Raw genomic sequence first — 16577 nt, 5'->3', positions numbered from 1 at the left:
GGTGATGCTATATTTTACTTTTACAGTGCTCCAGTTCAGCCATATTTTGCCGTGATAAAGGCCCTCCAGATACAGAATATAGGAGGAGGCCATTCGGCCCTTCGAGCCTGCTCTACCATTTGTTATGATCATGGCTGATTATCCAACTCAATAGCCTAGTCCCCCCCTCCCCCCCCCCCCCCATATTCTTTGAACCCTTTTGCCCAGTGCTATATCGAACTGCTTCTTGAAAGGAGACAGCGTTTTGGACTCAACTACTTTCTGTGGTCGCGATTTCCACAATCTCACCACTTTCTGCGTGAAGAAACTTCTCCTCATCTCAGTCCTAAACAATCTACCCCACATCCCTCAGACTGTGACCCCTGGTTCTGGATACCCCCACCATCGGGAACATCCTTCTTGCATATACCCTCTACAAAATAATAATAAAAGTAGATGTTGTTCCTTATTACCTGTGTTTGGTTCAGATTTAGGATGTTGAAACCAGTCACATGTTTTTATTCTTGCTAGATTTTTTTAATTAGGTTTCCCCCTATTTTTTGTAACCGTAAGCACAGCAAATAGCAAAAGAATTGATGCAATACAAAATAGATTTGGAACAGTTCAGTTTTTCATTTTATTCGTTCATTGGATGAGGCTGTCGCAGGCTGCGCCCGCATTTATTGCCCATCCCTAATTGCCCTTGAGGGGGCAGTTAAGAGTCAACCACATTGCTGTGGATCTGGAGACACATGTAGGCCAGACAGGGTAAGGATGGCAGATTTCCTTCCCTAAAGGACATTAGCGAACTAGACCAGATTTTCTTTAATGACAATCGACTATGGTTTCATGGTCATCATTTGACTTTTGATTCCAGATTTTTATTTAATTCCCCATCTGCAGTGGTGGGATTTGAACCTGGGTCCCCTGAGCATTACTCTAGGGCTCTGGTTTACTAGTCCAGTGACAATCCCACTATGCCACCGCCTCCCCTCGCTGTTGAGGGACCAGAGCCCTTGGCTTAAATGGCGGATCAATCCAACAATGAGATATCATAGGGAGTGGGAAAAGAGTGCAAGATCCTATTAATACAGAAGGGTAAAAATACAGGTCGCACAACGTTGCAGGGGGGCCCCCGCTAATCACGTTCATATGTTTTGGTCCTGTCCCAAGCTAGAGGATTACTGGAAGGAGGTTTTTAGGGTAATTTCTAAAGTGGTGAATGTGACACTGGACCCGGGCCCTCGGGAGGCCATATTCGGGGTGTCGGACCAGCCAAGGTTGCAAACTGGTGCGGAGGCAGATGTTGTAGCCTTCACCTCGTTGATCGCCCGAAGGCGGATCCTGTTGGGATGGAGAGCAACCTCTCCACCCAGTGCCCTGGTGTGGCGGGGGGACCTGTTGGAATTCGTGACTCTTGAGAAGGTTAAGTTTGAACTGAGGGGAAGGATGGAGGGGTTCTACAATTCATGGGCGTTATTCATTATGCACTTTCAAGAACTGGATAACATCGAACATTAGTTGGGGGGGGGGGTGGGTGGGAGGGTTGGGGGGAGGGGACGGCGTGTATTAATGGTGACTATGGGTGATTCCTGATTCCTTTTTGTAATTTGTTTGTATGAACATGCGGGCTAATGTTTGGGGTTTGGTGGGAGGATGGGATCGTTGTTATTGATATGGGGATTGACATATTTGTTACTGATTATTGTTTATTGTTGGTGGGTGTAAATCTGGGAGAAAATGTGAAAAATTAGGAGAATAAAAAATATTTTATAAAAATACAGGTTGCACAGCCCAAAGTATCATGATTCAGGCTCACAACTTGAAATGGATAAAACTGAGTTGAACTGAAATAAATTTGCTCATGGAAAGCTTAACCAAAACAAGTCAGCCAAAGTGGAGCTGATGAATTTAAGATAGGCGTTCCACACTTTATGAAACACATTGGATTCAGAGTGGAGAACAGGGGCAAAATTCTCCGACCCCCCGCCGGGTTGGAGAATCGCCAGGGGCTGGCGGGATTCCCGCCCCCGCCGGTTGCCAAAGTCTCCGGCACCGGAGATTCGGCGGGGGCGGGAATCGCGCCGCGCCGGTTGGCGGGCCCCCCCGCTCGATTCTCCGGCCCGGATGGGCCGAAGTCCCGCCGCTAAAATGCCTGTCCCACCGGCGTAAATTAAATCACCTACCTTACCGGCGGGACAAGGCGGTAGGCTCCGGTGGGCTCCGGGGTCCTGGGGGGGGGCGCGGGGCAATCTGGCCCCGGGGGGGTGCCCCCACGGTGGCCTGGCCCGCGATCGGGGCCCACCGATCCGCGATCGGGCCTGTGCCATGGGGGCACTCTTTCCCTTCCGCCTCCGCCACGGTCTCCACCATGGCGGAGGCAGAAGAGACTCCCTCCACTGCGCATGCGTGGGAAGCTGTCAGCGGCCGCTGACGCTCCCGCGCATGCGCCGCCCGGAGATGTCATTTCCGCGCCAGCTGGCGGGGCACCAAAGGCCTTTTCCGCCAACTGGCGGGGGGAAATTCGTCCGCGCCGGCCTAGCCCCTCAATGTTGGGGCTCGGCCCCCAAAAATGCGGAGCATTCCGCCCCTTTGGGGCGGCGCGATGCCCGTCTGATTTGCGCCGTTTTGGGCGCCAGTCGGCGGACATCACGCCGTTTCCGGAGAATTTCGCCCCAGATGTTAAACATTCTATGGCGAAGGATTCCATAATCAGTCTATGCCAGTTTTGGATAGGGAGATACTTTCACTAATCCAGGAACAAAGGATATTTTTACGAGCAGCAAAGGGTCAGTATGTTATATAGCCTTTTTTTATTTGGAATCCTTGATGCTCCCATCCGGGAGACCCAGAATCAGAAATACAGGATTAGACTCTTAAGGGTTGGATTCTCCGTTTGGGAAACTAAGTTCACCCGCCGGAGTTCAATCGCTCCTGGTCTACGCTGGTGCTAGGGGCAGCACCCAGGTGCGATTCCCTCTACCTTGCATGCAAATTATTGCATTGCGGGGAGGGAGCACTTATGATTCGGTTGGAATCCCGGTACCGGGCATTCATTTTGAGCGGGAGGCCGATACCAAGGCCCTCCTTTCTCCCCCACCCCACAGCACACATGAGGGTGACCACAACCAATCCCCCCATATCAGAGAGACCCCCCTCCCCCATATCATGTCACCCCTGCCTGGAAGCTAAAGAGTAGTCCAGACAAAGGCAGTGAAAAATCACTGCGTTTTCACTTCCCAATCCCTTACACCTGCTGCCTCAGACAGAAGTGTTTAAAGAAGCAGTTGATACTTCATAGAAAGCAAAAAATATACATTACAAGTCTTTAAACCCCTCACATCATTTGATCTGTGAGGCTTCTATTCACTTTCAAATAGCTTTTAGTCTGCTGTAACTCACAGGTAAAACCACCACCAGTCAGCTCTCCCCCTCAAAGGTGAAAGCAGCCTCTGGTCATCTGGAACTATGGTGACTTTACTTTCCCTGATTTTCCAGATAGCCAGGTGTCTAGATTGTTTATTTTAATTTTCCTTCACGCTTGAATGCATCTCCGGTACTCTGCTGTGAAGCTAATCACAATATTTGCAAACATCTAGGAGATGAGTGCTTTCACTTCCTCTTTTTCTCAGCAGAAGGCATTTAGTTTCTTTTGATGTGGCGAACACCTGTCAATCATTGCTGGATGTTTATAAACATTGTGGTTAGCTTCCTCATCAACCTTGATAGCTAAGTCCCTTTCCCATGCCTGCAGGGTGATGCAGGCCCTGGAGTTAAAAACATCATAGAACTTGCTCATCAATTGTTTAAGCTCAACAGAAATCAGGATTTTCTTCCACTGGGAAATTGAGGAATCACGATGCAGGGAAGTCCTATTAAGATAAAGTCTCTAAGCTGTAAATACTGAAAAAAAGGACTGTATTGGGATGCCAAGTTAAAATAATCTATATCATAGAATTTACAATGCAGAAGGAGGCCATTCGGCCCATCGAGTCTGCACCGGCTCTTGCAAAGAGCACCCTACCCAAGGTCAACACCTCCACCCTATCCCCATACCCAGTAACCCCACCCAACACTAAGGGCAATTTTGGACACTAAGGGCAATTTATCATGGCCAATCCACCTAACCTGCACATCTTTGGACTGTGGGAGGAAACCGGAGCACCTGGAGGAAACCCACGCATACACGGGGAGGATGTGCAGACTCCGCACTGACAGTGACCCAAGCCGGAATCGAACCTGGGACCCTGGAGCTGTGAAGCAATTGTGCTATCCACAATGCTACCGTGCTGCCCATCTTTATTAGTGTCACAAGTAGGCTTACATTAACACTGCAATGAAGTCCCCTAGTCGCTTCACCAAGGCGCCTGTTCGGTACACAGAGGGAGAATTCAGAATGCCTAATTCATCGTCTTTCCGGGCTTGTGGGAGGAAATTGGAGCACCCAGTGGAAATCCACGTAGATACAGGGTGAACATGCAGACGCCACACAGAAGTGACCCAAGCAGGGAATCGAACCCGGGTCCCTGGCGCTGCAAAGCAACAGTGCTAACCACTGTGCTACTGTACAGGTTGCTGACATAGCTGCTTAAAGGATGACAGGGAGGCATCTCTGAACATGTCTCCCAGGCGACAGATGCCTCTATCCAGGTATCAAATCCATGGTCAATTAGACCAGGGGGGACGGGACGTCTGGGCTTCCCTGGATAGGAGAAAGAGCAGAACGCAATTTTTATCTCAATTCTAGATGACAGACCAACCTTCATGCTCTAAGAGTATTGATTATAATAGAATTATCACACTTAGAGCTCGTCTTGATATCCCCCATAACGGAACAAGATCTGTAGAGGGAAAATTGACTGTTCTGTTTCATTGTCAGGTCAAATGGATATATGATTCATCCTAATCCAGTCTGTGATGAATCTTAGATGAGAGGCCAGCTGATATAACCTAATATTCGGGAGACCCAAGCACTAACCCCCACCCCCCTCCCAGCACTTGGTAACTGGAGTGTAGCCAACTTCAGACAAGGGGCAGGATTCTCCGTTTGGAGTGTAAGTGTTGTCGCCAGGACTGAATCGTGTATAATTTGCATTCCCATTGGGGGCACTATTAATAATAATAATCTTTACTGTCACAAGTAGGCTTCCATTAACACTGCAATGGTGTTACTGTGAAAAGCCTCTAGTCACCATATTCCGGTGCCTGTTCGGGTACACTGAGGGAAAATTCAGAATGTCCAAATTACCTAACAGGACGTCTTCCGGGACTTGTGGGAGGAAACCGGAGCACCCGGAGGAAACCCACGCAGACACGGGGAGAACGTGCAGACGCCGCACAGACGGTGACCCAGCCGGGAATCGAAACTGGGATCCTGGAGCTGTGAAGCAACAGTGCTAACCACTGTGCTACCGTGCCGCCATTCAGAAAGCGAGTCAGGATGTGCAAATGGGCCAGCACTCTGCCGGTGTGAATTCAAAGCAATTTAGTTTGTGCTAAAGAGCCTGCAGTCACTGCAGCCAGAAAAATGGCTCTGAGAAGACCTGCCTCCTGAGGCCGGGAATCCGAGGTGGATCCACAGCTACATGCCAGTGAGGAGAGGAGGGATACCCTCTTCGAACCATAGAATCCCTACAGTGCAGAATCATGTAACCAGAAAATGCACTTAAACTACTCCCACTCCAATAAAGTCAGGACCATAAGGCCAGGATTCAACACGAACAGCAGCACATCCTCCACATAAAGTGTGATCTTGTGGAATTCATCCCACATTCCAATCCTGATAGCAAAGTGTCCGACCTAATGGCCTCTGCCAGTGGCTCAATGGGCAACACAAACATCAAGGGGGACAGAGGGCAGCCCTGCCTCGTCCCTCTCTGGGGCGGGATTCTCCGACCACCTGCTGGGTCGGAGAATCCCCGTGGGGCGGCGTGAATCCCGCCACGCTGCTCCGACGCCGGCTGCCGTATTCTCCAGTGATGGTTTTCAGGCGGGGATCACGCCTTGCCGGTCGGGGCCTTTGGCAGCAGCCCCCACCCCCCCCGGCAATTCTCCGGGCCCCGATGGGCCGAGCGGCCGTCGGTTTCTGGCCAGTCCCGCTAGTGTGAAATGGCCATGGTCCCACACAGCGGGACCTAGCTGGTGGGCCGGCTGGTGAGGTCCTCGGGGGGGGGGGGGGGGGGCAGGGGGATCCGGCCTCGGGGGGGGGGGGGGGGGCAGGGGGATCCGGCCCCGGGGAGGGCCCCCACAGTGGCCTGGTCCGCGATCGGGGCCCACCAATCTGCGGCCGGGCCTGTGCCGTGGGGGCACTCATTCCTTCCGGGCCAGCCTCTGTAGGGCTGTGCCATGGCCGGCGTGGAGAAGACACCTCCCTACGCATGTGCATGAATATGCCGGCCGGTCTGCGCATGCGCGGAACCAGGCCAGCGGTTCTGCGCATGCGCGAACTCGCGCCGGCCCTTCGACACCGGTTGGAATGGTGCCAACCGCTCCGGCACCGGCCTAGCCCCCGGAAGTGCGGAGGATTCCGCAACTTCAGGTTGGCCCAACTCCGGAGTGGTTCGCGCCATTTTCTTACGCCGGCATTGTGCCTCCGGGGGATTCCGGAGAATCCCGCCCACGAAGCCCAAAGTTTGACCACCTTAAACTGTTCATGAGCACTGCTGCTATGGCTCTATGATTCAATAATTGAGTCCCCTTAATATAATTCTCCCCAACCCAAAGGCTAGCAACATAGAAACCAAATCGAATCATAGCATCTCTACAGTGCAGAAGGAGGCCATTCGCCCCATCAAGGGCCACTGACCCTCCAAAAGAGCACCCTACCAGTCCAATTGTAGGTCTACAAAATTATGAGGGGCATAGACAGAGTGGATAGTCAGAGGCTTTTTCCCAGGGTAGAGGGGTCAATTACTGGGGGGCATTGGTTTAAGCTGCGAGGGGCAAGGTTTAGAGGAGATGTACAAGGCAAGTTTTTTTTACACAGAGGGTAGTGGGTGCCTGGAACCCGCTGCTGGAGGAGGTGGTGGAAGCAGGGACGATACTGATGTTTAAGGGGCATCTTGACAAATACATGAATAGGATGGGAATAGAGGGATATGGACCCCAGAAGTGTAGAAGATTTTAGTTTAGACGGGCAGCATGGTCGGCACAGGCTTGGAGGGCTGAAGGGCCTGTTCCTGTGCTGTACTTTTCTTTGATCTTTGTTCTTTGTTAACTCCCCACCCCATTCCCGAAATCCCACCCAACCTACACATCCTTGGACTGTGGGAGGAAACCTGAGCACCCGGAGGAAAACCATGCTGACACAGGGAGAGAGTGCAATTTCCACAGTCACCCAAGGTTGATTCTGAACCTGGGTCCCTGGTTCTATGAGGCAGCAGTGCTGACCATTGTGCTGCCCCCACTAAAACCCACTCAGCTCCATCAAAATCTTTCTCTGCAACCAAGGAAGATAACCAGTCCGTACAGTACACGCTTCTCAAAAGCCTGTATCACATGTAGAAGCCTTCTAATGGTATTACTCAAAAATCTTCCCCTGATAAACCCAGTCTGGTCCTCCCGCATGATTGTTGAAAGATTGTCTTCCAGCCTTTTGGCCAGGATCTTAGATAACAGTTTCAAATCAACTTTCAGATGAGACATTGGCCTTTAGAAGGCACACTGGGTGCCTGCCTTCAGAATCAAAGAGATATTTGGCTTGCGTAGAGTTGGAAGCAATATCCCTGAGTCAAAAGAGTCACAATACATACCCACCAACAAGTCTAACCAAATATCCTGAAACCCTCTATAAAAAGCACACCCAAAGCCATACGGTCCAGGTGCCTTACCCGGCTGACACTCCATAATGGCCTTTGATACTGATTTGTTATGTTGGAGGTGTAACATAAGCATTTATTTTGTGGTGCACTTGACAAAGGAAGGTTCAGACGTGGAGATAACTTCAACACGTTTATTAAACTATTTACACTTCTATTACTCGGGTTCGACACTACTGCTAATCCGACTATAGCTACCCCGACTGACTAACCAGTTGCTGCAATCCACGTGGTGGGTCTAATATTGAATCAACCCTGTGTCTGTACTCACTGACTGTTTCCACTGGATAGAGGCAGATCATGTGTGTGGTGTCCTTTATATATGGGTTAGTGTAATGCCCCCCTGTGGTCGTGTCACCTCCTTGTGTATCGTGAATGTCCACTGATCGTGTCCATTTGTCGTGTCCTATCTACTTGATCTATTGGTTGAGTGTGTGTGTGTGACGTCTCCTGTGCTCCCTCTAGTGTCTAGCTAGCCTACATGCATTTACATTGATGCACATCACCACAGATACCTCCTCCCTAGACAGATGAGCATTAAGAGCTCCACGTTGGCTGCCAAGGCCTCTAGGAGCTTCAAGGAAGAAAATAAATGCTTCATACTTGCCAATTCTCCACAAGAATGCTCAGATTTATATGATTCCCCCATAGAATTCCTCGAAATCCCCCTTTATCTCTTCTGTCTTCATAACCCTTTTCCCTCCCACAAGCCTCACAGACAGAATGGCCTGAGAGTCAGGCTTTTTCTTGTCAAACAGGCAGTTACAAAGGCAGTTTGTTATCTTGCGAGTTCAACAGGCATTTATCGCCAGCTACTCACCTGAAAAAATCAACTGATTTCACCCAAAGTTGGATCTTCAAAGAAAGAAAGACTTGGATTTATATAGCACCTTTCATAACCACAGGAAGCCCCAAAGCACTTTATAACAACGTGCTGTTAAAGTATAATTGTATTGCAGGAAATACAACAGAGAGTTTGCATTTAGCAATGTCCAACACATAGCAATAATGACCAGATAATCTTTTTATTTGTGATTTTGACTGTGGGATAATATTAGCCAGGACAGGGGGGAGAACTCCCATGCTCTTCTTCAGAATTACACCCATGGAATCTTTTACATCTCCCTGAGAGGGCCGACTCTGAGGTGAGGGGGCTACCATCTGAGCTATGACTGATTGGAGCTATTCTAGCAACTGTTCTAAGCCATGTGAAGGTACGATTACTGAGGACGGCACGGTAGCACAGTGGGTTGCACTGTTGCTTTACAGGTTTGATTCCCGGCTTGGGTCACTGTCTATGCGGAGTCTGCATGTTCTCCCCGTGCTGTGTGGGTTTCCTCTGGGTGCTCCGGTTTCCTTCCACAAGTCCCGAAAGACGTGCTTGTTAGGTGAATTGGACATTCTGAATTTTCCCTCAGTGTACCCGAACAGGCGCCGGAGTGTGGCGGCTAGGGGATTTTCACCGTAACTTCATTGCAGTGTTAATGTAGTATTTATTAGTGTTGTGACACTGATAAAGATTATTATTATTGTTACTACAAAAATGTCCATTTGCATTTATATTGTGCTATCAAAAGCATTCTATGACCGTCTCCCCTGTAATGAGATTCTGGTCGTAGCCATAAACAATTCAGAGAGCCCCTTTTGTTTAATATGGTTGGCACTTTTTTGGTTTTACCGTCTAGCAAGCTAATCACGGTAATGCCAACGAGTCCATTATAAGTGGTGAGTGTAGTTCTATGAAGTGGGGGAGGATGACGAGATTGAAGGCTCTTGGAGTAAGATATCATACAAGACATTTATTTTCTCCATATCAGCACCCAGTCCACAAGGTTTACAAACCTAAAAATCCTTAAATTAAATTCTCCTACCGGTCAGGGTCTCAGAAGGCTGTGTACTCCCTGACGGTTGATATGAAGCCAGCTGCTTGCTGAAGTTCTGTAGCCCACTTTACACGAGTATTATGCTACTGCAATGAAGGTGAGCAGGGCCTTTACTTTTCATTGCCACTGGCTCAGTTGACCTTGTCACATTAGAGGGAAAGCAGCTCACATTGAATGATTTAGATAATTTCTTAACTACTCAGTGGAATTTGCAAGACGGAAAGGGCGATTAATTTGATTCTTCAGTCCATTATCTAGTTAAGCAGGACAAATGTACTGGAGGAAAATGAAATCAGTAAAGCTTGCTCAGTTACCGGTCTCAATACTAAGAATCCGCCTGGGCCTCGTGACAATGGTTTGGGTGCTGAAGAAAATCAATGAGGACATTTTGTGGGCACTTGCTGAAGTTAGAAACAGTACAAAGAACAAGTCAGAAGAATTCATGTGAAGTAGATATAACTTATCAATAAGTAGTAATTAGGCTTTAAAGATGGATGGACATCGTCCCTGGAGGATGTTGCCAATAGAGTTGATAATGACCTCTGTGAAGGTTGATGAGGCTTTCTAATCACTTCCCCCTTTCTCCAGGGAGCTAAACAGAATCATTTTTCTTCCCCCAGGTGAATAATAATGGGATTATTTCATTCCTGAAGGAAGTTTCCCAGTTCACTCCTGTGGCGTTTCCAATCTCTAATGATCGACGAGTGGTGGCAGCGTTCTGGGCAGATGTGGACAACCGAAAGGCTGGCGATGTCTTCTACAGGGAAACAAAAGACCCCGCTGTACTTGAGAGTACAACCGAAGATATCAGGAGGTACTTTCCGGAGCTTGAGAAGTTCAGCACCCGCTGGGTACTTGTGGCCACTTGGTACAGAGTGACGTTTTTTGGAGGAAGTACATTTTCACCGGTAGGGGTTGATCTATCAATCCTTTGATGCCATGATATTTTGACTTTTTCGCTATCTGTAGTGTGAGGGTAGTTACACAGACTGCTTCTAACCAACAACGGGTTTGAATTACCTGTACCAGAATCCACCTCACTATCTGCGCCCAACTTCTCGTGAGCAAACTGCCTGATTATACTTCCAGGCGTCCAAATGCCTCACCATATGCTAACAATCAACCCCCTGTTTGGAACCATCTGTCAATCTCACACAAACATTTCATAGTGGGACCCTGCGAGATATCAGTGTTCACAGCGTGTGATCCTGCAGGATATCAATGTTCAGTGTGCGAGCCTGTGATTTAACAATGTGGCTGTGCGTGACCCTGTGATTTAACATTGTTCACTGTGCGTGACCTTGTAATTTAACAATGTGGCTGAGCGTGACTCTGTGATTTAACATTGTTCACTGTACGTGAACCTGTGATTTAATTTTGTTCATTCAGTGTGATGCTGTGATTTAACATTGTTGCATTAAACTGCGATTTAACAATGTTCACTCTGTGTGACCCTGTGATTTAACATTGTTCACTGTGTGTGTGAGCCCCTGTGATTTAACATTATTCACTGTGTGTGACCCTGTGATTTAACTTTGTTCACTGTGTGTGACCCTGTGATTTAACATTATTCACTGTATGTGACCCTGTGATTTAACATTATTCACTGTGTGTGACCCTGTGATTTAACATTGTTCACTGTGCGTGACCCTGTGATTTAACATTATTCACTGTGTGTGACCCTGTGATTTAACTTTGTTCACTGTGCGTGACCCTGTGATTTAACATGGTTCACTGTGTGTGACCCTGTGATTTAACTTTGTTCACTGTGCGTGACCCTGTGATTTAACATTGTTCACTGTGTGTGACCCTGTGATTTAACATGGTTCACTGTGTGTGACCCTGTGATTTAACTTTGTTCACTCTGTGTGACCCTGTGATTTAACATTGTTCACTGTGTGTGTGAGCCCCTGTGATTTAACATTGTTGACTGTGTGACCCTGTGATTTAACTTTGGTCACTGTGTGTGACCCTGTGATTTAACATTGTTCACTGTGTGTGACCCTGTGATTTAACATTATTCACTGTGTGTGACCCTGTGATTTAACTTTGTTCACTGTGTGTGACCCTGTGATTTAACATTATTCACTGTATGTGACCCTGTGATTTAACATTATTCACTGTGTGTGACCCTGTGATTTAACATTGTTCACTGTGCGTGACCCTGTGATTTAACATTATTCACTGTGTGTGACCCTGTGATTTAACTTTGTTCACTGTGCGTGACCCTGTGATTTAACATGGTTCACTGTGTGTGACCCTGTGATTTAACTTTGTTCACTGTGCGTGACCCTGTGATTTAACATTGTTCACTGTGTGTGACCCTGTGATTTAACATGGTTCACTGTGTGTGACCCTGTGATTTAACTTTGTTCACTCTGTGTGACCCTGTGATTTAACATTGTTCACTGTGTGTGTGAGCCCCTGTGATTTAACATTGTTGACTGTGTGACCCTGTGATTTAACTTTGTTCACTGTGTGTGACCCTGTGATTTAACATTGTTCACTGTGTGTGACCCTGTGATTTAACATTATTCACTGTGTGTGACCCTGTGATTTAACTTTGTTCACTGTGTGTGACCCTGTGATTTAACATTATTCACTGTATGTGACCCTGTGATTTAACATTATTCACTGTGTGTGACCCTGTGATTTAACATTGTTCACTGTGTGTGACCCTGTGATTTAACATTATTCACTGTGTGTGACCCTGTGATTTAACTTTGTTCACTGTGCGTGACCCTGTGATTTAACATGGTTCACTGTGTGTGACCCTGTGATTTAACTTTGTTCACTGTGCGTGACCCTGTGATTTAACATGGTTCACTGTGTATGACCCTGTGATTTAACATGGTTCACTGTGTGTGACCCTGTGATTTAACATTGTTCACTGTGCGTGACCCTGTGATTTAACATTATTCACTGTGCGTGACCCTGTGATTTAACATTGTTCACTGTGTGTGACCCTGTGATTTAACATTATTCACTGTAAGTGACCCTGTGATTTAACATTATTCACTGTGTGTGACCCTGTGATTTAACATTGTTCACTGTGCGTGACCCTGTGATTTAACATTATTCACTGTGTGTGACCCTGTGATTTAACTTTGTTCACTGTGCGTGACCCTGTGATTTAACTTTGTTCGCTGTGCGTGACCCTGTGATTTAACATTGTTCACTGTGTGTGACCCTGTGATTTAACTTTGTTCACTGTGCGTGACCCTGTGATTTAACTTTATTCACTGTGTGTGACCCTGTGATTTTCTTAAAAAATCCATTACTTTATCAGAGTTACAAAGCCAGAGTTCAGAGTGTAGACTGGGGTGAACCCCTAATCCAGCTCTTTGCCTGCTCCAAAAACCAATTCAAATTGAATCCAATTCATGGTCTCCACAAGAGAGACATACCTGATCCAGGCATGACAACTGATCCCACGCTCATCTTAGCCAAAAGGCCAAGAAGCAATGACCCTGTGATTTAACACTGTTCACTGTGCATGACCCTGTGATTTAACTTTGTTGACTCAGTGTGACGCTGTGATTTAACATTGTTCCGTTACACTGTAACAATGTTTCACCGCGCGTGACCCTGAGATTTAACAATGTTCACTATGTGTGACCCTGTGATTTAACATTGTTCACTATGTGTGACCCTGTGATTTAACATTGTTCACTGTGTGTGACCCTGTGATTTAACATTGTTACTGTGTGTGACCCTGTGATTTAACATTGTTCACTCAGTGTGACCCTGCGATTTAGCATTGTTCATTGTGTGTGACCCTGTGATTTAACTTTGTTCACTCAGTGTGACCCTGCGATTTAGCATTGTTCATTGTGTGTGACCCTGTGATTTAACATTGTTCACTCAGTGTGACCCTGTGATTTAACATTGTTCACTGTGTGTGACCCTGTGATTTAACATTGTTCACTGTGTGTGACCCTGTGATTTAACATGGTTCACTGTGTGTGACCCTGTGACTTAACATTGTTCACTGTGCGTGACACTGTGATTTAACATTGTTCACTGTGCGTAAGCCTGTGATTTATGAACATAGACCAGCACAGCCCAGAACAGGCCCTTCGGCCCTCAATGTTTTGCTGAGCTTTGTCCGAAACCAAGATCAAGCTATCCCACTCCCTGTCATTCTGGTGTGCTCCATGTCCCTATCCAATAACCGCTTGAAAGTCACTAAAGTGTCCGACTCCACTATCACAGCAGGCAGTCCATTCCACACCCTAACCACTCCCTGAGTAAAGAACCTACCTCGGAAATCCATCCTATATCTCCCACCCCGAACCTTATAGCCATGCCCCCTTGTAACAGCTACATCCACCCGAGGAAATAGTAATGAACGTCCACTCTATCTATCCCTCTTATCAACTTATAAACCTCTATTAAGTCACCTCACATCCTCCTTCGCTCCAATGAGAAAAGCCCTAGCTCTCTCAACGTTTCCTAATAAGACCTACCCTCCAATCCAGGCAGCATCCTGGTAAATCTCCTTTGCACCCTTTCCTATGCTTCCACATCCTTCCTATAATGAGGTGACCAGAACTGCACACAATACTCCAAATGTGGTCTCACCAGGGTCCAGTACAGTAGCAGCACAACCCTGCGGCTCTTAAACTCAAGCCCCCTGTTAATAAACGCTATCGTACTATAAGCCTTCTTCACGACTCTATCCACTTGAGTGGCAACCTTTAGAGATCTGTGGACATGAACCCCAAGATCTCTCTGTTCCTCCACATTCCTCAAAACCCTGCCATTGACCCTGTAATCCGCATTCAAATTTGTCCAACCAAAATGAATTGCCTTGCACTTATCAGGGTTAAACTCCATCTGCCGTTTTTCGGCCCAGCTCTGCAGCAAACAATTTAACATTGTTCACTGTGTGTTACCCTGTGGTTTAACAATGTTCATTGTGTGTGACCCTGTGATTTAACATTGTTCACTCAGTGTGACCCTGCGATTTAGCATTGTTCATTGTGTGTGACCCTGCGATTTAACATTGTTCACTCAGTGTGACCCTGTGATTTAACATTTTTCACTGTGTGTGACCCTGTGATTTAACAATGTTCATTGTGTGTGACCCTGTGATTTAGCATTGTTCATTGTGTATGACCCTGTGATTTAACATTGTTCACTGTGTCTGACCCAGTGATTTAACATTGTTCATTGTGTGTGACCCTGTGATTTAACATTGTTCACTCAGTGTGACCCTGTGATTTAACATTGTTCACTCAGTGTGACCCTGTGATTTAACATTGTTCATTGTGTGTGACCCTGTGATTTAACATTTTTCACTGTGTGTGACCCTGTGATTTAACAATGTTCATTGTGTGTGACGCTGTGATTTAGCATTGTTCATTGTGTGTGACCCTGTGATTTAACATTGTTCACTGTGTCTGACCCTGTGATTTAACATTGTTCATTGTGTGTGACCCTGTGATTGAACTTTGTTCATTGTGTATGACCCTGTGATTTAACATTGTTCACTCAGTGTGACCCTGTGATTTAACATTGTTCACTCAGTGTGACCCTGTGATTAAACATTGTTCATTGTGTGTGACCCTGTGATTTAACATTGTTCACTCAGTATGACCCTGTGATTTAACATTGTTCACTCCGTGTGACCCTGTGATTTAACATTGTTCACTCAGTGTGACCCTGCGATTTAGCATTGTTCATTGTGTGTGACCCTGTGACTTAACATTGTTCACTCAGTGTGACCCTGCGATTTAACATTGTTCACTCTGCATGGCCCTGTGATTTAACATTGTTCGCTCTGTGTGACCCTGTGATTTAACATTGTTCTCTCAGTGTGACTCTGTGATTTAACATTGTTCTCTCAGTGTGACTCTGTGATTTAACATTGTTCACTCAGTGTGACTCTGTGATTTAACATTGTTCTCTCAGTGTGACTCTGTGATTTAACATTGTTCTCTCAGTGTGACTCTGTGATTTAACATTGTTCACTGTGTGTGACCCTGTGATTTAACATTGTTCACTGTGTGTGACCCTGTGATTTAACATTGTTCACTCAGTGTGACCCTGCGATTTAACATTGTTCATTGTGTGTGACCCTGCGATTTAACATTGTTCACTCAGTGTGACCCTGTGATTTAACATTGTTCACTGTGTGTGACCCTGTGATTTAACATTGTTCACTGTGTGTGACCCTGTGATTTAACATTGTTCACTGTGTGTGACCCTGTGATTTAACATTGTTCACTTTGTGTGACCCTGTGATTTAACTTTGTTCACTCAGTGTGACTCTGTGATTTAACATTGTTCACTGTGTGTGACCCTGTGATTTAACATTGTTCACTCAGTGTGACCCTGTGATTTAACATTGTTCATTGTGTGTGAGCCTGTGATTTAACATTGTTCGCTCTGTGTGACCCTGTGATTTAACATTGTTCACTATGTGTGACCCTGCGACTTAACATTGTTCACTCAGTGTGACCCTGCGATTTAACATTGTTCACTGTGTGTGAGCCTGTGATTTAACATTGTTCATTGTGTGTGACCCTGTGATTTAACATTGTTCATTGTGTGTGACCCTGTGATTTAACATTGTTCACTCAGTGTGACCCTGCGATTTAACATTGTTCATTGTGTGTGAGCCTGTGATTTAACATTGTTCACTGTGTGTAACCATGTGATTTAACATTGTTCACTCAGTGTGACCCTGTGATTTAACATTGTTCACTGTGTGTGATCCTGTGATTTAACATTGTTCACTGTGTGTGACCCTGTGATTTAACATTGTTCACTGTGTGTGAGCCTGTGATTTAACATTGTTCACTGTGTGTGACCCTGTGATTTAACATTGTTCACTCAGTGTGACCCTGTGATTTAACATTGTTCACTGTGTGTGAGCCTGTGATTTAACATT

General features: G+C 46.5%; 1 protein-coding gene across 6 annotated transcripts in view; it reads left to right on the top strand.

Moving 5' to 3' along the window:
• The window catches only part of sned1 (sushi, nidogen and EGF-like domains 1), a 376981-nt gene that overhangs the window by 69380 nt on the left and 291024 nt on the right, over positions 1 to 16577 (top strand). For all 6 annotated transcript variants that reach the window (XR_011934549.1, XM_072474925.1, XM_072474927.1 and 3 more), the window contains exon 2: positions 10300 to 10587. Coding sequence is in view for 5 of the 6 variants with exons in the window: in XM_072474925.1 (XP_072331026.1) it covers positions 10300 to 10587 (288 nt within the window). In the remaining variant the exon portion in view is untranslated. The remainder of the gene's footprint in view (positions 1 to 10299; positions 10588 to 16577) is intronic.

The sequence above is a fragment of the Scyliorhinus torazame genome, chromosome 14 (genome assembly GCF_047496885.1).
Source record: "Scyliorhinus torazame isolate Kashiwa2021f chromosome 14, sScyTor2.1, whole genome shotgun sequence".
Classification (NCBI taxonomy): Eukaryota; Metazoa; Chordata; class Chondrichthyes; order Carcharhiniformes; family Scyliorhinidae; genus Scyliorhinus; species Scyliorhinus torazame.
This window is presented reverse-complemented; position numbering and strand designations above follow the sequence as displayed.